Source organism: Apteryx mantelli, chromosome 8 (assembly GCF_036417845.1).
Source record: "Apteryx mantelli isolate bAptMan1 chromosome 8, bAptMan1.hap1, whole genome shotgun sequence".
In the NCBI taxonomy this organism is placed as follows: domain Eukaryota; kingdom Metazoa; phylum Chordata; class Aves; order Apterygiformes; family Apterygidae; genus Apteryx; species Apteryx mantelli.
Window position 1 is genome coordinate 18385921 of NC_089985.1, and position 23606 is coordinate 18409526.

General features: G+C 39.4%; 1 protein-coding gene across 1 annotated transcript in view; it reads left to right on the forward strand.

Moving 5' to 3' along the window:
• Nucleotides 1–23606, forward strand: part of VAV3 (vav guanine nucleotide exchange factor 3) — a 180496-nt gene that overhangs the window by 45010 nt on the left and 111880 nt on the right. Inside the window, exons 3-4 of the mRNA XM_067300822.1 lie at nt 21500–21558; nt 22924–22989. Coding sequence (XP_067156923.1) covers nt 21500–21558; nt 22924–22989 — 125 coding nt within the window. The remainder of the gene's footprint in view (nt 1–21499; nt 21559–22923; nt 22990–23606) is intronic.

Here is a 23606-nt window from a genome sequence, read left to right on the forward strand (position 1 = left end):
TAAATAAAGCTTGTATGTTCTGTAGGTGATGGAGATCACCAAGGCTGCCTTGCTGTGCAAGCGGCCGGCGTGTTTCGGGGAGCGGGTGCTTCCCCTCCGGCTCTGGCTGAGTTTGGAGCAGAGAAAAGAAAAAGAAGTGGAATGGCTGCTCGGCCCATTTTGGTCAGAGATGTATTATTTGCTTCCTCCGTTGTTACGTACCCTGGTACCAGAGGATTATGAGGATAAAGCCTGTGGCGCAGAGGGAAGCAACCTGCTTGCTGCTGCTACTGCGTGGCGTGACGGGTAGCCACCCTTCCGCGCTGGTAAATGCCGTTTAACGCGGCCTTCGTGCCGGGGCAAGGAGTTGGTACGGATCTTAACTTCTGGATCTGAAATGCTTTTCAGCCACCTCTTTCTACTACCTTAGTGATAAAGAAAAACACCAGAGGAGAGAAAGGGGAACTATAGAAGGGAAGAGAAGACAGTTAAAGCATATATGCTGTTGGAAGAGCGAGAGAAATTGAGGTGACAGCATCATGGTGCCAAGAAAAGAAAGTTCCTGGTGCTTATACCAAACCTGTGGTGGTATTTTCAGATAGGAATGATAAATTAAAATACTTTAAATTCCAGTATGAAGCATGAGATGACATTTATTTGGACAGGCTCTATTAAGCAGACTGATTGCACTTTCAAGGCTTTCTTCTTGAGATTTTTCAGGTGAAACATTAGTGATTAAAAATGAGGATTTCATTTCCAAATAACCATTTAATAATCAACATATTTAGTGTAAAATTTTATGATCAATATATTTGCTGATAAACTTGGGAAAGTATATGGAAACAGCTGTAAATAGTGACAGTTCCCAAGTGGAAAGTAACAGTACAGATGAAATTAAAAGTATGATAAAAAGATTGACATAAGTGAAATTAAATGGTACTTATATTTCAGCTTCTACTAACTCTATAAGTGAGTCAGTCCCTAGATTTCAGCTCGCTGTTTACAACTGGAATTCGCCAGCGTAAGTAAGACTTGCCTTTAAAGAGCCTTTGGTAGGGAGTAGTAACAAGGTTACATTACACATTGCAGCGTGATGCTGCGTGGCCTGACCAAGCATATCATTTGAATTTTGGAAGGTGCTATTCCAAGCATATTTTCCAATCAATTTTAGTCTTAAAAAAAGAAACAAAAAAAATTCCCCAAATTGAATAGAGTTACTTATAGACCTGAATATATCTTTAACTGAATCTAAATGGCTGAAGAACATTTGTTCTATGAACTGCTGCAAGGAACAGTTGGCAGAATTACTTGGGAAAACCAACTGAGTTAGTTTTCTTACATATGTAATTCATCCCTCAAAAATCTGGGTAATTTAAGATGTTGAAAGGTTTAAAGTGTTTCTAAAGTAGAACCAATTTGAGCAAAAATACATCATTGATGCTGTACAGGCCCATGATGTGGGTTTCCGGCAGTAGCTAATTGATACTAGCTAAGTAATTCAGTGCACTATATAATCCAGCTTTGACCAAAATATGTAAATGACTTTTGAGGGAAGATTTATTGCCTGTGCTCTTGCAGGGAGTACATTAAAAAAATGAATGTAAGTCACTGGCAGGGGTGGGGAGTTTTCTACCATTTCCCATTCAGTCTTCTCTAGTGTAAGCTGTTGTCCAAAACTCACAGTGCGGTTTTAAGTGTCAAGCAGATACGCTGTTGATTTCATAGTGACTCAGTAGTACACTGTATAGGTCCCCCCGCTCCCCCCCTTTCCCAGTGCTAGGTAAAAAGTGAATAATCTTCCTGTGCCGAGTGTTTATTACTTTCACAGAATACTGGAAATTGCAGTGCCTACTACATCGACTAGTATTGCCAGCACCAATATGTGTTGAAATAAGATATTGGAAAATTGCACTGAAATATCTAGGTGATTTGTCTGAAGTTGTATTTTATTTCAAGAATTACTCTCCCTTGCAGATAAGGGACACAGGACATCCACAAAAGGGTTTTAAGTGCGCGTGCTGAGTGTCGCAGTGGCGGTGAGAGGCAGTGCGGCTGCGACGGTTGTGTGCAGAGGCGTCGAGGGTGAGCAGTGGGTGAGCTTGGCGTGCGTCAGGCGGCTGTGGGAGAGTAGTACTGGAGCAATCGGGGAGAAAATAGCAGCCACTGTCTTTCGTATTATACTTTTATCTTACCTTCCTTGTCTCTTCTCTCCTTACGTATCACTTAAGTTCTCCTCCCTCTGTTCTGCGTTCCAGACCCTACTGCAGTTATTCTGTCTGTCCCACCTTGTCTTTCCATGTGCTTTTACCCCTTCTTTGCACGCTGTGGGCATCGCCTCCACGAATTCAGCAGTGCTGTCGCCGAGCTGCTGCTGCCTGCTGCCTCGGGCACCCGCGTCTGCCTCGGTGCTGGAGGAAGGGCATGCGCTGGGATGCTTGCCCGGGCTTTGCGGGACGGTGACGTAGATGGTGAATGCCCTCAGTTTCCTGAGGTGCTTTTGAGCTTGCAGGTTTCAGTTTTGCTGCTGCTACTTGCTGTCAGTGAGTAGTTGCGTCAACACCTGCATGGAGCTTAGCAAATTAAGGGATACTTAAAAAAAAAAGTCACAAAGTGAAGTCATTCTCCATTGCTCATGTCTCAGTATAGATTTCTGAAAGATATGAGGTGTAGCAGTAGCTGTATCCTGTGTACTTGATTTACTGAATGTATCTTCTGAGTTGCCTCAGGGCTTGGTGAAATCTCTGAAGTGACGTAACTGAGTACCTCAAAAACTGGTGACCAACAAAGTTTAGGAAATTAAAACACTGCATTAGGAAAGAAATTAATGCCAAGCTTATGGCCATCACAGTCCAAACAGGTGGCTCTAGATATTGTGTAAATATTATTGCTAAATCCTGATAAGAGATTGTAGTTTATATGCAGTGTAATGATTCCCTGCTATGAACTCCTTCCTTCAAAAGCTCTCCCTTCAGAAGCAGTGGAATGAGGAGTTTGACCAACTTTAATATATATATTTTTTCATCTGCAAGTTTTCTTTTAAACTATTTTCCCACTTGCATAGGTAATGAATAGGAAATTTCATATCAGTTTGAGGCAAATAGCCAGCCTTGCAGAGCTAATAGCTCTGCGTGTTTCTCCTCAGATCACTTTCTTTTACATTGAAGATATGTATTTGGCTGTTGTGGTTTCCCACAGATTTACCTTACCTGTTGGTCACTACCAGATCTTTTAAGACTTAATCGCTTGCCTGTATGGCAGCCTCTCTCTTAAAACTCATGCTGTATACTAAATATTGTTGAGTAACATAATTCTGGGTTTATTTTGAAAGTGAGTTTTAATTTTTTTTTTCTTCCTGGGGAGGAGCTCTGAGTCTTTCAGCTAGCTAAAAAAAACACTTGAAAGGTTGACAAGTGGATGGGGATGCCCCGCTTCAGTGGATGGACACAGACGTTCTTCTCTCTGATCTCTGGGAAACCATCCGAGGGTTGGAAACGTACTTCATTATGAGTTCTGAAGTATTAGCTTAGTAAAGTTAATAAAAGTTCTTAAGCCACCTTATTAGAAGTGTCATCATACCATTTTCAAAGTGGTGAGGCCTACGTTTTATATATGCTAACTTGGCGGCTGGATGTAAACTGGATACAACATGGTTTTCTAAATTGCATATGTTGTGGCAGAAAATGTTTGTTTAAAGCATGATTGTACCTTAATTAGAAAACAAACAGGTTTTTCCTGGCCAAGTTAGTACAAAATTGCTTTAAGTTAGGATAAATATTTCGTATATTATTTATATTAATATAAATATTTCTAACTGACAGATGTTGAGGTAAAATAGTGTCAAATACTCTAAATCACTTCTTGAATGCTATTTTGCTGTCAGAATATGAAGCTTGAGTGTCTGTCTTATTTGTGTCGAAGTAAAATTCAGATACTTTTTTTTTCTCTACTGGCTTAATTAAAATATTCCAGATTTCTTCTTTTTTCTTCTTCTTCCTCTTCCTCTTCTTCTTTCTTCTTCTTCTTCTTTTATTTTTTAAATTTCCCTCAAGTGTGAATTACATAAAAGAACAAGATATTATGGATTGCCATGGTGTTTTTGGTCCAGATAATTAAACTTGATGTGAGTAGTTGATTTTGGAGGGGGGCAGGGGGGAGAAGGGCAAGATCAGCTTTTAGGATTTTTTCTTAAACTTTTAACCAGAATGTTTTTCATGTGTTAGGCAAACACGACTAGGTTAGCAGGCAGAATTCAGCTTTATAGATATGACAGTTTTAACATAGTGACTTGTGCGGTTCTGTGAGAGCTGTAGAAAAATACTTGAGCAGAAGATTAAACTTGAGCAAAGTGCTTTGTGGGAGGGAGTTGAAGCTCTGGCCACGATTTGCAGGACGGCTCGGCAGGTTGAGCAAGAGCTGCTGTGCTGGCCCCGAGGGTAGATTTTACAGAGTAATTCGCATTTACATTTTGGTTTTTTTTGATGGAGTAATTCACATTTACATTTTGTTTTTTTGATGAAGATTTATGCCACCCACAGGTGGGTGGCATAAATTCAGAATCTGCAGAAGCTACAACCAGTCTAATTTTAATATATACAAAAGCACGATTTATTAATTAGTTTAACCATCAGTTCATCAGTGCTAAGACTCCTTATGCTGGATGCTAAGTTAATGGGAGTGGATGAGAATCTTTCTTTTTCAAATTGTAAAACTTCTATATATTTCCTTACTGCCGTCTCAGTTGTGGAACTGTTTCTTTTTCTCTAGTCAGAATAGTCCACCTTTGCCTTAATAGCTTCCCAAGCACTAGGGAAAGGTGCTACTTATGATTATGGCTGATGTGAAACTCGTACCAAATCAGCGCGTGCCCCCCTGCGCCCCCGTGGTGCCGGTTCAGGACTGTGGAACATGTGCGGGATGAACGTTTGCATCCTGGCCTGCTTGTAACTTGCTTGGGCATTTCTTGTCATTAGTTGACTCTGAATTCCTATGGATGATAATTTATCTGTTTATATTATATGGAGAAGGAAGAGCAGTGTGGAATGAGATGAAGGAAATGAGGTGGGAAAGAGGCAGAGTGGGAAAGCAGAGGGAGCGGACAGCTTTGAGCAGTTACAGAGCAGGGTGCATCTGTCCCTTTCCCCCTTCCACGTTTTGCTTTCAGCGCTGATTCGCATTCTCCCTCACTCTAGCTTTACCCCTAAAAAGCCTGATCTGTATAACTTTACCTACTTAATTATATTCTCATCGCATAATTCTTAAACTCATTTTCCCTGTGTGGTTACTGCTCAGCCTTCACCACTGCACTGTCTCATTGCTGTGTGCGGTCCCTCATGCCTTGCCTGTATCTCTCATCGCTTCCCTTTGAAGCCCAGCGCACATCCCTCTCCCTACGGTACTACTTGGGTCTCTGCTATTTCTGCGTTTCAGGTTTGTTTCTGGAGTGTTCTTTGTCTCTTGGTTTTGGCCAGGAGACTGGTCCTGTTATTCCTGTGCTTATTTAAATACGTCCTCAAATTTTTCTGTCTACCTGAAAAGTAGACCCGCTACTTGGAAGAGAAGAATTATGGCTCTATGGCAAAATCTGCAGTTCAGCTTCGTCTTGTCTCATACGTGTGTTAGAACTTGAATATTGCAGTGCCTTTTTCCATTCTGGTCATGTAAAGAAGGAATTTTCGAGTGTGATTTGTTTCCTTCCTCTCGTATCTGTTTCAGAGCATATTTTTATAAGTGAATAGCACAATAAACAAATATCAGTGATCTATATGGTCTGGCACCAGTAGACCTGTGAAAAGAAGAAAGGATTCATTCTTAGCACTGATGTTCTGCTGAAGTTTTATTTCCTCTGTCTTATCTGGAAAAAAAAATCCCTTGAGAGGAGGCTGCAAAGAAGTAACTTACACTTCTGACATCAACAGTGTGCAATAAAATTCTTGTTAAAAATTGAGGGTGTTACTGGTATGGCAATATATTGGGGAAAGGTACTTGAATTTTATTCCTGGTGCTTCCATAAACTTGTTATGTAATCTTGAGCAGTTCATCTAATTTGGGGGGGGGGGGCTTTTCCCCCCGTCTTTAGATTGGTGGTACCATTATCAGTTTGCTTTTGTGAGTATTGTGACGGAATTAATGCGACCCTTTTCTGAAAGCTACTGTAAGATGTAAAAAACCTTTCTGCTCAAGTTTTGTGATTTAAAAGATGAGCAAAAGCTTTCAGAATAAAAATGAGTAAAAGAACTGATGTATCGTGTGCGCGCGCTTTTGGGATAGCTATCTGTACAGCTCCTTGCCGCTCCTGTCCTTATAAAAGGCAAAGTAAATGATTCTTTGCAAGCTATAAAATGTTTTCATTCATTTGGAAAGTTTCAAAAAATGTTTTAACTTCGAGCCTACTTTGATTTTTTTTTTTTTTTTAAGAACCGTGCTTCTTTCGCCTAATTCTTTAAAGAAAAAAAGAAAAAAAAGTGACATTAAAAGAATTTAAGTTTGATATGCAATAGAGGGGTGTTGAGGAGAGAACCATCTGTGTACAGTGTATCTGTAGCAAGTGTCAATTGATGCGTTTATGTGTGCTGCTGTGACCTCTCAAAAGGTCAGAAATTTGGAGTCAGACCAGATTTACTTTTCCTGGGTTTCTCAGAGTGCATTTCTTAAATTCCAAGATCAAGTAATTGGTTCTTCATTTGAAACTGTAGTAGAGAATAGTGAATCTAACAGGACGGTTTAGCCTTCTAATCAAATTAGTACTTACAAATAGGACTATGAAAACTATTACTGGCATGAATACAGGAAAACAAGGCTTGTATCATAGAAAATAAGGCAATAAAAAGCACCTGAATAATGGAACTTTTAGAAGCTTGGAATAATTGAGCTCCAGAAACTGATCCAGATCTTTGCAGAGGAAATTCTGCATGCAGATAGCAGAAGAGTCTTCTCATGACACACAGCTTTGGGCTAAAAGGAGAGACTGCCCGGCAAGAAGGGGAAGAGCAGTCTTCTCTGTAAGCTCCTCTTTTTATGGTGCGTTTCTGCTTGTGCGTGTTTTTGCAGAAGCAGCGATTGCATGTTGTGCTGGCAGCCTCCGAGCTGTGCAGGAGGCGTATAAAGGAAAAGGAAGACCTGACACGTAGTCGGTGACATGCCAGCTTTTGTGATCAGGTGGCCTAAAGTCTGGCTGCAGGGCTGGTGTGGTGGCTCAAGATCCTTCAGCCTTCCCTTTGCATGGAGAAGGCCCCAGCTTGGCAGGTCAGCCCCTAAGGTCACGGCCTGCTGGCGAGAGGGCGTTCTGCCCTGGCAGCTTCTGCCGCCGAGGGCTGCCGTTTCTGTGCAGCTCTTAGTGCCGAGTCCTCCAGGAGGAGCTGCCCGGGCGGCGCTCGGGGCTAGGTGTGCGCTGCCGGCCTGCTCCCTTGTACTGCTCCGCCGCTCCTGAAGCTCCTCCTGGCTCTGCGCAGCAGGAGGTCCAGCAAGTCTACATGCGTCATTGTGGAGGGCTAACAGTTTCTATTCTCTGCTAAATTGGGGGAAAAAAGGGAGAGTTTAACATATGGTATTTGCATAGAAGCTGTTTTTTAGCGGATGCTGATGCACTGGTTTCTTTTTTCATGCGAACACCTGTGCCTAACCACATAGATGCAGTTAGGCTCTAGGAGATGGGTCTTCAGCTCCTGCCACTGAAGTCAATGGAGTGCATCGATATAAGCCAAGTGGGAATGCAGTCTGGATGTTCCTAGTCCCAGCTAAGAGAAAACACTCCTCCAATTTAGGAGAGTGAAGAAAAGTTAGTCAGCATAAGTTGTTTTGCTTTGTGTACCCCCCTCCCCCCTCGGTATGTTTTTCTGGCAGACATGGAAGATACTTTATTACATTAATTTGAGGGGGGGGGGGAAATCCAAAATGTTAAGTCATTTTCAAAGTGGTTTCTCATAAACTGGAAGTGAAGATGAATCCAGGTGCTGGTATGGAGTAGGCAGCTGTTTCCTCAAGCGTTTGAGAGAGAATGTTGCTTCTGCCAAGTTTCAGTAACATAAACTTGTGTAGAAGTTGTGCTGATTTCTATTCTAAATCATGAGATTCTTTTTGAAACAATTTCAGTCCCCTAATATAGGGAAAAAAGTATACTCAATGGATAGTAGTTAGCAGATGAAGCTACTTAACCAATCATCTTAGATCCTGTTCTGCTATCTGCATTCATGTTAAACAGTTTACTCATAGTCATTTTACAGCAACTGTTGGGATTATGCATGTCTCAATTGCTGTAGAAGCTAATTACTCTGTTGGAGCCACACTTACCTGGTTTTCACTCCTTCAGTTTTGACACAGTGAAGGTGGTTGTTCACGTAGGTATGCTATGAAGGACCTTGTTTTTTCTTTTGATGCATGTTTTTAGGGGTGGAGCCCTGCGTATGCAGGGGAATCCAACTATGGATTTGTTTGTAGTGTTAAGAGCAAGGTCGGCGCTCTCAAGAAAGCATTATGACTGGTGCAGCTGTATTAAAGCTGCTTGGTCTGTAGAAAAGAATCAGTTTGACAGTGCGCCGCGAACCTTCAGATGGCTTTAAACGGGTTGCTGTTGGTTCACTTGATAGACTTGGGGAAAAATCCCCTCTCTGTGAAGCTTCTCATGGCCTGAGGAGCTTCGAACTAGCAAGGCGGTGAATCCCATCTGAAGTGCTTTTCCTTGCCTGCTCTGTTAGTATGTTAATAAGCTGTAATAGGCTTTTGAAGATCAAAGCCATGTGATACATGCCACAAGGTATCCTGCTGTGTTGTCACATAGAGTGGACAACCGAAGTCCTTCGGAAATCAAAAACCCACTGAGAAATTAAAGTCACACTATAGTAATCCTGCCTATTACATGTTGATTATTAAATTTTGGCTGAGAACTAGTCTTCAATATAAATGACTAATTATCTATTGTTGCAATGCAGCTCTTGCAGCTCTTACAGCTTTTATCCATAGTCTACTGTGCAAATGATACCAAAAAGCATTGTGTAAGAGTGGTTTTAGTGGCTGTGTTATTCTTGAACAGAACTTTTCAGAAATTAAATCTGACCTTAGAACAGATGCTTATGTCCGTACTTTGCAATGAATACATTGTAGGCAGAGACCTGATTCACATACTTCATAAAACTTGTTGGGTGCTGTCTATGCTGTAGGTACCTCAGCTACAAGAACCTAACAGCATTAATATAGCTAATAAAAGAGTCATGGCCTATGCTTTTAAGCTGGTATTTTTGTTCCTTTTTGTGGAAAACATGCAGCATTTTTTCTGGAAGCACATTAGTGTTGAAGGAAATGTGACATTTCCTTGTTCTCATTTTATACTGTTCTGCTTTTCAGGTTTGTTTTCAGTTTTCCTGTTTCCTAGTTTGTCGTCCCCCCCCCCCCCCCCGTCCCCAATCTCAAACCCATTATTTTTTTAGAATGAGATTTCTCTTCTTCCTCCCTTGCCCCCCCATCCCTCCTTAACTTCCTTTCTTATATCTTCTTTCTCTGGTTGAGATCTCTTATTTTGCAAAACGTTACCTCTCTCCAAACCATCTGATTTCACTGCTGAGGATTAATTTTCGTACAACTGCCTCAATTTAACATTGCTGTATTTGGCTGTTTTTGATGCAGTCTCATCCCTGAAGCTGCTATTTTTGGTATGAGTGCAGCAAGGGAATTTCTGTGCTGTTGGAAGTATCACTGAGAAGTAAAATTGGTGCTTGTCAAAATAAAAAGGGAAATATATTAAGGGAAAAAGTTTTAAGAAACCTATTATAATCAGCATGGAGTAAAACTGCAAGCACTAATACTTAACAGCCTCTTTGAAATCTTGCCACTGAGGCTGTTCCAGTTACTTTGTTTAGCATTCATCAGACTGCCATACACTTTAATTCATCTTTGTTTTGGATTTGAAATTTGATGTAAAAAAATATAGAGGGAACAGGCATGACTCAAGTTAGATTGCTACTGAACATGGAATATAACTTCAAACCATTTGTTCCCAACTTGTGCTTATGGTAAAGTTTGTGGATTCTTTTTCTGACCTGAAGAAAGTCTCAGGTATCTGAAAAGAAAATTTTTTTTCTTTTTTTTTCTTCTTTTTTTTTCTTTTTTTCTTTTTTTCTTTTTTTCTTTTTTTCTTTTTTCTCTCTTCTTTTTTCTCTCTTCTTTTTTCTCTCTTCTTTTTTCTCTCTTCTTTTTTCTCTCTTCTTTTTTCTCTCTTCTTTTTTCTCTCTTCTTTTTTCTCTCTTCTTTTTTCTCTCTTCTTTTTTCTCTCTTCTTTTTTCTCTCTTCTTTTTTCTCTCTTCTTTTTTCTCTCTTCTTTTTTCTCTCTTCTTTTTTCTCTCTTCTTTTTTCTCTCTTCTTTTTCTTCTTCCCCCCCCTTTCCCCCCCTTTCCAATTGGAAACTCAAAGCTGTAGGATAGTTGTACTAGAGCTTACATGAACCCCCTCCATATGTGAATGTCAGTAAGACCTAAAACACTAATTGTTTTCTTTAAGGATGGTATTATGTCATTTTAAAAATATTTTTAATCACATAGGCACAGCCTCTAATGCTGAAGTTATGCTTGGTGTAGAGATGAGTAGTTTTTGATCCTCCCCTATTGTTTTTGTGTTTAAAATCCTTTTGTATTTGTTTTGTTTGTATTCAAATACTTTTGTGTTTTACAGTGTTAATGTCTGGCTTGGGGAAAAGCATTGAACTAAATAGATGTCTGTTTTAGATAAAAATGTAAATTCAAAAAAGAAGTAATTTTGAATATACTACCCTTAAATCCCTTGCTTGTCTTTCTGTCTTGTAATTGATCTTTTAGAAGGTGGGATCCCTTGGGCTTGGCTGACTTAATTTTTTGTCACACACCATGTAAGTTGCCCAGCGTCGCTGTTAAGGAAGATATGATGTCAGTAATATACAGACTAGTGCAGACGCTGCATTTTGTAAGCTACCACTATTATGTGCAAGCATATTCCAAGCAATGCTTTATTTAAAGGGAAAGGAGGGGGGAGGAGAGTGAGGAATTCACCTTTCCCTCTGTTGTGCAGTTCGGAAGTGGCATTTTGGAAGTGCTCTGCTCTTTTTTCCGAAGGGAAAACCAGTCACAGGTAATGTTACAATCTGCAAGCTGCTGCATGCTCAAGGGAACAAAGCAAGAGAATAATGAAGCAGTAGCAAATAAAATGAGCAAGTTTGTTTCATTCGTTTTGTAATTTTCATTGTAAGGGTCCGGTTCAGGGAGAATGAGGTCCAGACATAATGTAAACCTCATCTTATGTTTTCTCTTACTACAGAAAGTGTTGATAAGCTCTTTCTGTAAATGAACAGAAGATTAGGGAGAAAAGCAAACCAGAGCCCTCTCGTTGTTTGCTATGACGAAAGCTGACAGCGTTGCCGTTCCCGCTGTTGCTTGCTGTAGAGTGGCTGCTCCAATATCTTTTATTGCCCTGTATGAAAGATGATGATGTGAAAGGAGAGTAAAAAAGGTGAGAGTATAAGTGAGTTATCCTGTCCTACGTACTGTGTGTCTTTTTGTAGCATTGAGGGCTGGCACAATGCTTTTTCTATGGACAAATCCAATCCCTTGTGTCTCCTCATTGAGAAGAGAGATGTCCTCAGCATCTGTGGGAGTCAAAAAAAAGCCCTGGAGATAGCCTAGGGCTGTTTGCAAGTTACTGTGAGAGACTTTTAGGACAATTGTGTTGGAGAGAACAGCTCAGGTCCCCTCTGCCCTATCTGCTGCAGCAGGGGGAAATTTGTTTTCTTCACCAGAGAATGAGGTTGTAAAATATAAGTGTGTTTACTGCAATAAATTGTTTTGAAAATTGCTCTTTGGCTCCACTGGAGTTTCCTTATCTTCAGTGATTGTGTACTGGAGTAAATTCAGTTCATGGTTTAAGTCTGACTCGGTACTCTTCAGCAAAGCCATGCTCTAGTGCCATTTATAGTCAGTGGTTAAAGTAATTTTGAAAAAGGGAGAACTGTGGTATGGTTCACTCAAGACAGGAAGAGAAAGGTCTTCCTCTTCAGCAGAGGAGAGGAAGAAGCGCTCTGTTGCTCAGTCTTCTCTTAATACCCTTCCTGCTAATATCAAAGTTGACAAGGAATTAGTTTAAAGATAAAAGTGAAATAAGAACAGTGGGACTGTAGAAACGAGAGGTCACTCAAACTCCAGGATGCTGCCTAAAATGGTACTCGTCTGAGGTCTAATCAGGAATGAATGTGAAAGCACTTGTTTCCTTCTAAAACATTTGTATGCTAATACTGATCATCTGGGATCAAGCACACTGAAAATGTGTTTGTAAATTAGAGAATTTGCTTGTTCTTCTCAAAGATATGAGATACGGTCTTTTGAAGTCTGTTAAAGGCCAATGGTAAAAGAAATGTAATTTTGAAAAATGCACAGCATTGATTTATGTCTACTCCTATTAAATTTTAATCCATGGTTCAAACTCTGAATGCATTTGAAAATCCCACTGTTAGAGTCATTATGGGTATTAAAATGGATACTTTAAATTTAGGAAGAGATTAAAATTATATGAAAATGTGCTGTTTAATATCCAGGAAAAATCTGTTTCGTCCTTGATGTTTAGTATTATGGCCCCTATAAAATAAGGTTAAAAACTGTGATATTGTCAGTGAGAGTATTTACAAAGCCAGTGGAAGTGAATGCTTTATCAAAGCCGAGTGCAATTTGGGAATGCTGTTTGTAAGCGTAGGTTATCCTGATAAAGATTGTTACGAAGGGGACTGTAATGATTAATAGCAGCTAGGTTTTGCAAAACCATCCTAGACATCCTTTTATATTCTTTGCCCTTCATGTAAGTCATGAAATGTAATAAATGTACCAGAACAGACAAAATCCTATTTCATTGTCCATCTTTTATGAGGATAATCTGTGCTCATGCCATTAGCTTCAGTGTTTAAGTGCTCTTTTTATCTTACAACAGTGCTTGAAGTAAGGTTATAATTTTTAAGCAACATCTTGAAAAGCCTCGAGGCACGGTGAGGACTTGAAGGTATTCATAGAACCAAAACCACAAGCTGCTGAAAGGAAGCTACTGCTGCCGCTGCCCTCCCCCACAGCTGTCTTTGGTTAACATCTTGGCCTTTTGGACAAAACGAACCAAGCGATGGGCAGGAATAGGCCGCTTGTGCAATCTGGCTTGTCTTAGTTCCTTACAAGAACAGAACTGTCTAGGGAAGCTTTTGTGCTTTTAGGCTAGCAAGTGTAAACTTGTCACTGACCTAAAAATTGCAAAAACTGGATTTTAAGTGCAACTTTTGTGTAATGAGTATGCGCTTGTGTCCGTAATTGGATACTGATTATTAAAGACTTACTCATAGTGACATTGCTTTTTATGAATGCCTGGAGAGCACTCAGTTTTGCTTCTCTCTTTCATTCTTTTTTTCTTTTTTATGTTTAGGAATCCTGGGTGCATGATCAGGTAGTTCAATCTACAGTATTTTGATTCAGGAGCCCAAGTGAGCTGGGATATTGCTCCCAACAACAGGGATAAAATGTTAAAAATGTTCAGTGAGCTAAAAGGGTGGAGGCATGCTTTGGTTAGTGGGAGATGCAGCCTGCCCTTTGGTATTACTGGATACTACATTCATGCTTCTATTTTAACTGTTCTAGAGGAGCATGCTATGATTATTTTACACTTACACTGTAGATGCCACCAGATGTTGCCTGGTGTAATTTAGAGCTCTTCTGAGATACTGTGACAGGGTATGAAATGCCTCTGTACCAGCGAAACAAGATGTAAGTATTCTCAATACATATGTAACTATGTAAAATACACCCCTCTCCCCAAAGTTGGGATATTTCTATCTTAATTTCAAATATTATGTTTTTACTAAAAGGGGAAAACATGCGCAGCATTCTTTCCTGTCCTTTTGGTCATTAGTTTGTCCTCTTACATCTTCTGGAGTATCTTTTAAGATGATGTTCTCCTGTTTCTTTCCATCTCCTTGCCTACTGCATACCAACCTGCCTCCCCACCTCACCTCTGCTTTTTACAGGGCTTGGGAGAGAGTCTTGCATCTTTTATAGTTGTTGATTCCCCAGGCCTTCGAAATCCCTGTAGTTTGCATCTCTGTAGTTAGCTTATCTACAAACAGGGGGAGGCAAGACTGAGGAGCTGGGAGGGAAATGTGTTTGGTTTTCGTTTGTTTGCTTGGTTTCTTTTTTGTTTTTTTGTTTGCTTGTTTTAGTCTGGAGAAAGACTTTGCTGCTGCTTCCTTATCCGTGAAGACATGGCTCAAGCGAGCCGCTCTTTCCCCAAAGAGTGGGGAAAGAAAAACAGGTTATTCCTCAGGTGTATTCTGGGAGAAGAAGACAGAGAAGAGGTGTAGCTTAGTGGAACTGGAAGAATGGATATGGACCGTGAGGGACTCCAGAATCAGGGTAGCTGAAGATGATGGTGAGGAAAGGGGCAGCATCCCACAGCTGGTGATTACCCATGTGGAAAGTAAATTCATGAGTTTAAGAAAGTCTTCCTTTGTATTGCAGCTCTCAGTGCTCTACACCTAAAGCTTATATCTCATTGTATGAATGAGTTGAGAAATAATATTAAGCTATGTGTGGAGCTTTGTGTAATCAAAACCATAGTATTATATTTCTACATGCTGGAGTCTGCTGACGATCGTGTTTCTAATTAAATGTTGGTGAGGGTGCCAAGACTGTAAGTTGCCTTTCACATGTGTGTGTCTGTATGACTTTGACACCTCAGTGCATGCCACTGCGGTATTTAGTAGAGGTGTATTTGTGTAGCTGGTGTTTGAAATTTCCCGTTTGTTTTATAAGGGCTTGACAGAGGTGCCATTGTGTGAAACTAAACTTTTAGGCTACTGTTTTTTTTTTTCCCCCCTTTTGAATGGGTTTTCTTTCATTTGGGCTTTTTTTTCAGAAAGCCCTCATCCTTTCTCCTTCCCCAGATGCTTGTGGTTTGATTAAAAACTAACCTGAACCAACACAGAGTACTAACACTTACAATATCAGAACAAAGGAGCTGGAGAGAAAATGTTCCATATAACTGAAAGGCAACCTTTGCTTGGACTAATGTGTTCTTTACCTCAACAGCTGTGTAGTCACCCCAGAGCTGTCTGGCTAAATGTCCTTTTTCACATCTGTCAGGTAGGTTAGTTTCAAATGTAAAAATAGTTTCTGAAGGTCTTTTCATCCAAAAGTTAATGATGGATTGTGATAAATAATCCATCCTCCCCCACCTTCTGCAGCGAATAAAGTTTTGATCCAGGACTGTCCAGGATCTGTCAACTGTGGTATTTTCCTCAGAATAGCAAATGATAACCATTACTTTTTTTTTAAATTTATTTTTTATTATGAATCAGTTGAAATTAGGTATAGAAATTTCATGTTATCTCTGAGTGAGAGATGTACAAAATGGGAAGATTGGTCTCTATTTTCTTTCTCTCCAGTCCTATGTATGTGTGAAAACAGTTTAGTGAAAAGCCACTCAGCATGTGAGCGTGAGTGGCCGTACTGGCTTAAAAGTATCTTGAATATGAGACACTTGGAAATTGTCCAGGGAGGAGTTTAAGGCAAATGATTCGGAATGTGTGTATCTCTGTTTTCCCTTAGAACGCTGGATTTCTACTTACTTTAGCTTTCTTTCATACATCTGTCCAGAGCTCTGTGTGTGTGTGTACGCACATGCACACACGCCCTGCTCTGGACAGATGTATGAAATACATGCATATATGTAAAATTTTTGTATATACATATGTATAATAAATACATCTATTATATACACACACACACACACACACACACACGCATGCAGCTTAAGAATCCGTACCTATCAATTTTCTTTATTTACATCTCTGAAAAATTCTTGGGGGAAATTCTCCTACCGTTAAACCTAATGTGTTATGCCTGCCTTGTCATAATCAGTAATGTCAGGAAAAAACACAGAAGATTGAGTGTACTCTGAAAATTAATTAGTAATCTAAAATATTTGAAGCCTAATTATTTTATAGGGTAATATTTTTCTTGTATAATATATCTTGTATTAAATAAGCAAATGCAGTTTTTGCCAGTGGAAATTTGAATGTCCTTTAGACTTAGCCTTTTAAGGAATTGATCCTTGAAATGGCAGGGGTTAGTAATTGTGCCGATATTGCATACAAAAGTGAAGAATACTAAGATTTTGTCAAGCATGGGCAGAAAAACATCCTTCTGACTGAGTAGCAAACTTCCTCTGTGAGGAAGCAAATAGCAGTTTTGTACTTTCTTCTGAGATGGTGTTGTCTCAGCCAGTGTTATCTGGACATCAAACTCAGCCATTCGTAGACCTTAGTTTGAGAGTATTATGTCTCTCAAGGGCATGTAAAATGGGTATTATTTTTATATACTGTATGTATCCTACTATACTTTCGTGTAACTGAAAGCCAACCAAAAAGACTATTTCAAAGTCAGTTGATAGGGAGCGTATTTCAGACATGCAGTTACAGAGATCTAAAATTTTCTTAAAGGAAGTGAGAGTGCTTAAGATTGCTCTTCTAACCCAAAGACTGGAATGGAGACGGACCATAGCCCTAGAGCTTGCCAACTATTTCCAGGATTGATTTTTGCTGTGTAGTTAATGATGTTTTTTTCCAAAATTTGACCAAGATAAGACAAGACCTGTTTGGGAAGAAACCTACATGCATGTTTCAAAAAGTAGCATGTCAACATGTGGACTGATATTGGAAATATGTTAAACACTATTAAACATAGCTGCTTTATTTCTGTTTACACATATCTGCTAAATAAATTCACTTTGAGGGTGGGAGTAAAGCTCAGTTTTCAACAGAACACAATTCTCTGGTACTAAACTAGATGCCCAGATTTTGAAAAAAAAACTTGATAAGCTTATGAATTCTTGGTGACTTTTGCTGTGTCTTAGAAAAATTTATCCTCATTTAAGTGCGTATTTGGAAACTTAACTGCTTTGAAGACCTAGTGCACAAGTGACTGTTCTTTCTCATCAGTATCAGCATACTTTGTGAAACTGTTGCCATCAACATTTCTTGATAATTTCATGTTTCTGTTTAGATAGACATCAGAAATAAGTATGTGCCTAGTCCTGAAAACAACTGTCTATAGCGAGAAAATGCTGCCTGTTTGGGAGGAGATTGAGTTGCAAGATGTTTATTTTGGGTTCTTCCAAAAGTGGAGAAGTACTTCAAAAATTTATTTTGTCTGCTCTTAAAGTGTAAGATTTTTAAGTTGCTTTAAAAAAAAAATAAAAATTAAAAGTGCCCCCCCCCAAATACTTAATAAAGCACATCTTAAACTCAGTGACTCTCTCCACTGCTGTAAAAAGAAGTAAAATAGTCCCTCTAGTGTACGGCTGCTGTAAGCATGTACAGGAGTGCTGTTGCAGGAAATTACAAAATAGTATTTTGGCAAGGGATGTGGAAGTGCTTACATAAACTGGAGAGACTGATTTACAGCAGTGAGTCAAGTGAAACAATAATAAATACCAAGCCAAAAAAAATCTGCTGTTGGAGTAACTCATGAAGTAGGAAGTAGATGGTTGGAGCGAGCGCGTGGCTGCGGCCGGCTGGGCTGGAGGCATGGGCGAGGAGCGCGGTCCCTCTCCGGGGAGCCCTCCGGCATGCCCTTCCTCTTGCAGGGCCCAAGCCCTGAGTTTCATGCCATATTTTGCATAAACTGGTTATATACTGGAAAACAAACTTGTTTGTTGCTGTCTTCTTGAAGCGAGCGTGGCTTTGATGTGACTTCTCAAGAGCTGCTTAACCTCTGTCTGCCAGAGTTGGTGTGAAGGAACTAGGTTGAGGGAGATGCAGGTGGGGTTTCCCTTTCACGTGCCGGCGAGTCTCTTGCTAACAGTTCCAATCTCTGGTTCAGGGTAGGAGAGGCATAGAGTTATTGTGCTTCCCCAGTTTGACTAGATGAAGGGATTTAGTTGTCGCTACATGTTTCAGAATTTTAATTTTTTTAACCTATCACAGCTAGCTAGAATGTAAATGTAATATTTACTCAGTATTTATTTCTCACTTCCTATTTCAGGTAGCAGTATGCATGCAAAGGTGCTATGGCGCTTCGTGCAGTTGTTTGTTACAGAATAGTCCCAGCCCTGGAAGCCTTGTTGTCCTGGACTTGGTGCAAGCATTTAAAAAAAAAGTCATGCTTCGAAGACTGCTAATTTTGGACTTAGAGTTAAGATCCAGTTAGCCTCAGTCAAAGGTACAGGAGGGTCTGACTGAGTGAAGTGTTTGAATCCTTGCTGTCAGAGGGAATTGTGCAATCATTTAGCGTTAAATGGGTTAAACTGAAAGTTAAGTTCCTCTGAAAATAAGAGAACAAGGCAAAAATAGCACATGAAAAGCATTAAGTTGAATGTTATGGGCATTCATTATATTTATGGTATACTGTAATTCTGGAGTTCAGAATTAGATTATATGTAGCTTCCCTCACACCAGCTGTATAAGACTTCTAACTTGAGGTATTTAGAAAAACTCCTATGTCTGTCTCTCTTTGCCAGTTTGTTGAAAACCAGAAGTTTCACTGGGGATAACTTATTTTTATGAGCTTCTAATGAAACACTGCTTGTTTTTTCTGCCAAGCCAGCCCGTACCTAACTGATACTTTCTGAGTCCAGGCTGCCACAGAGCTAGAAATTCAGGAACTCTTCCTACAGTGGTCAGAACAACAACAACAAAAAAAAGGAAATTTCCTGCGGAAGAAGAGGAGAATCTTTCCTTGCTCCACTACATGTCGGAGCAAGTAAATTTACACATACATAACGTGATGTTGAGCTAGGCTAAGTCTGACCAGCAGTAGTAATTTCACGTGTCCTTATTTTTATAAATGTTGCTGACGTTTTCTCAGAATTCTTAACATTAAGGGCAGCAGTCAGTGGGCAAACTTCTAATTCAATTTTGTAGAAATTATGTCTATTTTCTGTTAGATATTTTAATCTAAAATATATTGGGGTGTTTAAGGGTCTTCAGTTCATAATTACGTCATTCTGAAATAAAAGAATAGCAGTTTCTGCCCATTGTTTTACTCCCTTTGCGATGCCAGTGTTGACGCACTTACCAGGTACTTCTCAGGAATAGTGTCTCTGCTGAAATACCCTCAGCTGTTGTGATAAGTGTTTTTCTCTCTGTTGGATTATTGAATATTCTGCTTTTGATAGAAATCTGCCTGCTGGCTTCCTAGCACATTAGCTGGCTCTTCATGCAAAGCCGGACCCTCTCCCTTCGTTCCAAGGGTAGTGAAAATTACTAGTTGTCTTTTCCAAGTCCTCAGTGCAGTCGCTCCAGTGCACCCAACTCATCATCACCATGTTGGGTTTTCTCTAGTCATAATTCCTTTCTCTCTCCTTGTCTTTGTACGTATGTTCTCGTAAACGCTTCTCTGGCCTTTTCAGTATGTTTTTTTTTAAAAATGAAGGATTTGCATCAGTTCCGGAGAAAGTTTCTCTCCTGCCTGTTAATTTCTAACTCTTGCTCTTGTTTCCATATTGACAGCTGCAGCATGTAATCTGGCAGGACATTTGGGAATACCATTTGCTAGAGTTGTCTCCCTAAAATTCATGGTTTCTTGTACAAATCTTTTTATATTGTCTTGAAACAACTATAATTAGCTATAAAGAGTAAACTATACTTCCACAGGGTTTGGTCGTGCTAGATGAGTGAGCATCCCCCATAAGGCAAAGGGTTTGCATGGGTGGCATAATTTGAAAAAGATTTTTCTATGTGCTGAGACATGTTAAAATGTGGAAGGGATATTTAGTTCAAAGGACTTGCCCCTCCTTTTCAATAATCATTAAACCTCTTCTTGTGGTTTTGCCAATCAATATCTTCCCATCTGTCAGGACAAATCATTCTGCTGCTATTGAATTTTCAGTTCACTTCCCATAGTATCTGGTTTCATGTGTCTTGCAGTTCTGACAGGTTTGCAGAGGCATTGGTGCATAAATCAGAAATCACCTGGTTTCAAATTAACAAGACTCCTTTAAAGAAATCTTTCCCTTTTTTACCTTTGACTAATGAAATTAATCAATTAACTTTATTGTTTAGTCAATTAACTATATTCACAATTTAAAATTTTTGTTTAGTCTGTGTTGCAGTGTTTCTATTTATGGAGGAATTAATTTGCCTGTGGCTTTGAGTAAGTTTATAGCATATTTCTTCTTCTTTGCCTCTTCTGTGAGGCAAAAAAAATAAAAAATAAAAAAAAATTGTGGCATTATTTTTCACAATAACTTAGATGAACCCAAAATGTTCTGTTCACAGGAATAGTATAGCTTCTTTTATTTTGAAATTTGCTCATCCACAAATGAAACCTGATTTGTTTTGGAGACTCTTTAACTTCAGTTTAAGCTCTCTAGTTGGTGATTATTCTGTGTGGTTTTTACTTTGTCATTTTCCTTTGTAAATATATCATTGTCCTTCCTTTATGAGAAATGTACTTCTAATGTTGTGCATTTTATAATCAGGTTAGTCATGTAATTAGAACTTCAAAAATAAATAATTTTATTTCTAGGGATTGTTCAGAAATGTTCAAGGAATGTTGAATTGCTATACCTAAAAATTAATGCTACTAATACAAACCTTCTTTGGAAATTTAGCTTCTGTTTAATATGGATTTTAAGTTGTAAGAACCAACCTCTTAACATCTGCGAAGTTCAGTAACTTTGTCATGAGAAGTGTGGAAGTTAACGCTGCTTGTCATTTTGGCTCTTTTTTTTCTCTAGCAAGTCAGGCTTGGCAACCTGACAGTGGTCAAAATGAGAGGAATGATCCGTGGCAGAGAGCATGGTAGGCAGAGTACAAATCGGTCTGGCAGCTGACAGCGAAACAGTTCACGTCCATGACCACGTATCCCTCCCTTCCCTCCATAAGGTTCTCTTTCTCTTATGGGATCACCTTGAGCACTGCTGAACAATCTTTTCCTAGAAAGAAATCTCCCAGAATGCTGCCATGTTCTAAAAATAAACCAAGCTTACGGGCTCAGGTGCGTGGCTGCTTTTCCTGTTTGCCTAAGAGATTACCTCTCCCTGCAAACGAGTCCTGATGAGGTGGCTTTCTGCTGACTTGTCATTTGGCTCCCTCTTCTGGCCCGTGTTTGGAAAAGCGCTAATGAAGATCTCCAGTTTTTCCAGCTGACAGAGAGAACCTCTGGAGCAGCCTGTAAGATAAAATCAGGTCATGGTTGCACCCATGTGCAATTGAAAATTGGATGTCCAGCTTAAAACTACTAAATGATTGGGCTTCTAAGTGTTACTTACTTTTGCTAAAACTTGTAAATAAGAGGTTTTCCTTTCCTTTATTTCTGCTTCCATTGTTTCCCCCCAAATCAAAAGCGCTGAAGACCGGATCCTGGGTGGCAATCCATGGGCGTTGAGTACACTCAGTATTTGGCATGGCCAGACTCTGTGTCAATCTATGGCGTCTGTGAAATGGTCTTACTGATAAGTGAACACTAGAGAGCAAAAAGTGGAGTTTTATTGCTTCTGTTCTACAACTAAATATGTTTTCTTTTTCCTTCTTTTTCTGCAGGTCATAGAAACACTCTCAAAACTTTCTCGCACTCCTATAGCAATAGGCACAGGAATAAGGTATGTTATAGTCCTAGAGATTTGTGGGAATATTGCTTCTTGCACAGTGCTCCTTGGAAAAACCGTTAGAAGCAGTATAGGGAGTCATGGAGCTTTTAACGGGAGGTTAGATGATCAGACAAAAGTGAAGTAGAAATCTTTCTCCCAGTTTATCTGGAAATGGATGATGCAGGAAACCAAGTATTCACCACAGGCCTGTGAAGCAGTATTTCATGTAAATGCTGAGGCCTTGGACAGATGATGTTATAGTAGAAATCCCAGCCCAGCCCTTTTTTCTAAAAGCTGGGAATAATAGTGTATCTGAAACAAGTGCTCTAGAAACCCTTCCCCCCCATCTTCTTTCATTTGGCACTCTGACCAACTTGCAGGCTGATTAATAGTGGCATCCAGGGAATTTTTCGGCTGGAGCATGTTGTCATAGACCACCCAACAGGCTGGGCAGTTTCCATTACGAGCCCCTTAAATGTTTTGCACCTAGTTAAGAAAACATGCCTGAATGTAGGGAAGAAGGGAATGAAGAGATACAGGGTGTCCTGACAGCCAGTGTTCTCCAGTAAGCACTTCACTGGTTGCAAGCACTGTTGCCCTGATAGACAGCTAACCAAAGCTGTGGACCTTGAGCTCCAAGGAGTTCAGCAGGGCATCTTCTCTCTCTAGTATATTTACTGAAGTATGTGAGGTCTTCTGGTATTTCAACACAGGGTGAACAAATAAATTGTTTAGTATTATAGAACTTGGAATCATTTTGAGACATGATTGTATGTCAGGCTGCTGCAACACTGATCTGTGTGGAGGGGAATGGGTTTTCTCCTCTGTCTCCCTTCTGAAAATCAGCAAAATTGCCAGGTTTGAGATTCCCATTTAAAACAAACAAATACCCCCCCCCCCCCAACCCTCATGAACTATAGTCATGGGCTGTGAGAAAAGGTGAAAAATTGTGTGCTTTAATTTTGTTATTTTCCAGTTTTTGAGTGGTTTATTTCTGTAGTCATATCATCATGTATGAATGGTTGATGTTTTTAAAATATAAAAATTCCTAGCCATTCCTGTAATGTATGTCTAGCGCTAAAAATTCATATTTCACTGTAGGACTATTGAGTATTTAATACTCTCTGTTGAAAATCTGACGATGTACCTTATTGGTGACTTATAACAACCCCATTCAGTAGGGTTTTTTAATATGTTAAATATCAAATTATAAATACAAGTATAAATACTTATATACTGCTTGTCAGAGAAAGAGGGAAGCATACACACCCCTTCACGTAGGTTAATGTTTCTTAATGTTAACCTTTTAGGAATAAACAAAAAACCCTATGTGACTAGACCAGTATAATATAATTTATGCTATTTTTATTTCTATAGGCCCTTCCCTACAGAAGAAAGTGTTGATGATGAAGATATCTACAAAGGTCTTCCTGATCTAATAGAGTATGTTGTAAATCTTTAGCTAAATGGAAAATTTTGGCTTTCAGTTGCACACTATTATTTATGTGATGTTATTCAATACACCGTTTTAATGGGAAAGGGTTTTTTATTTGATTTAAAAAGATTTGGTTAGTCATTATACTGGTCAGAAAGAATTAATTATGAAATCTGAATGATTGGTAAAGAAGTGTGTTTTCATAAAGGGTGTTGGTAGCAAAATAAATCATGAATGCATCTTTGAATCACCTGTTTGACCTGTCAGAATGCTTTGATAGAATTATAGTATCAGTTAAAGAAATTGTCTTGATTTCACAAAGAAAATACATGTTTGGATCACAATTCAAGTGGGTTGGGTAGTTTCCCTAAAGTCAATGAAGCTCCTCCTATGAGTGCATTTACCCCTCTGGGAACGTGTTTGCAGGATTATTAGTTATTACAAATGTTCACATTGGCTTTGCGACACAAGTAAGGTAGAAATGAACATGCTGCTTAGTATTACGTGATAGACTGCAACCTTATTTAGAAGATTAGTGAGGCAAATGTATCTGGCATAAACAACTCAGTTCAGCGGTAGAAACAAACGGTCTTGTATCCTATGGTTGAGATCTCTCATGATGCAT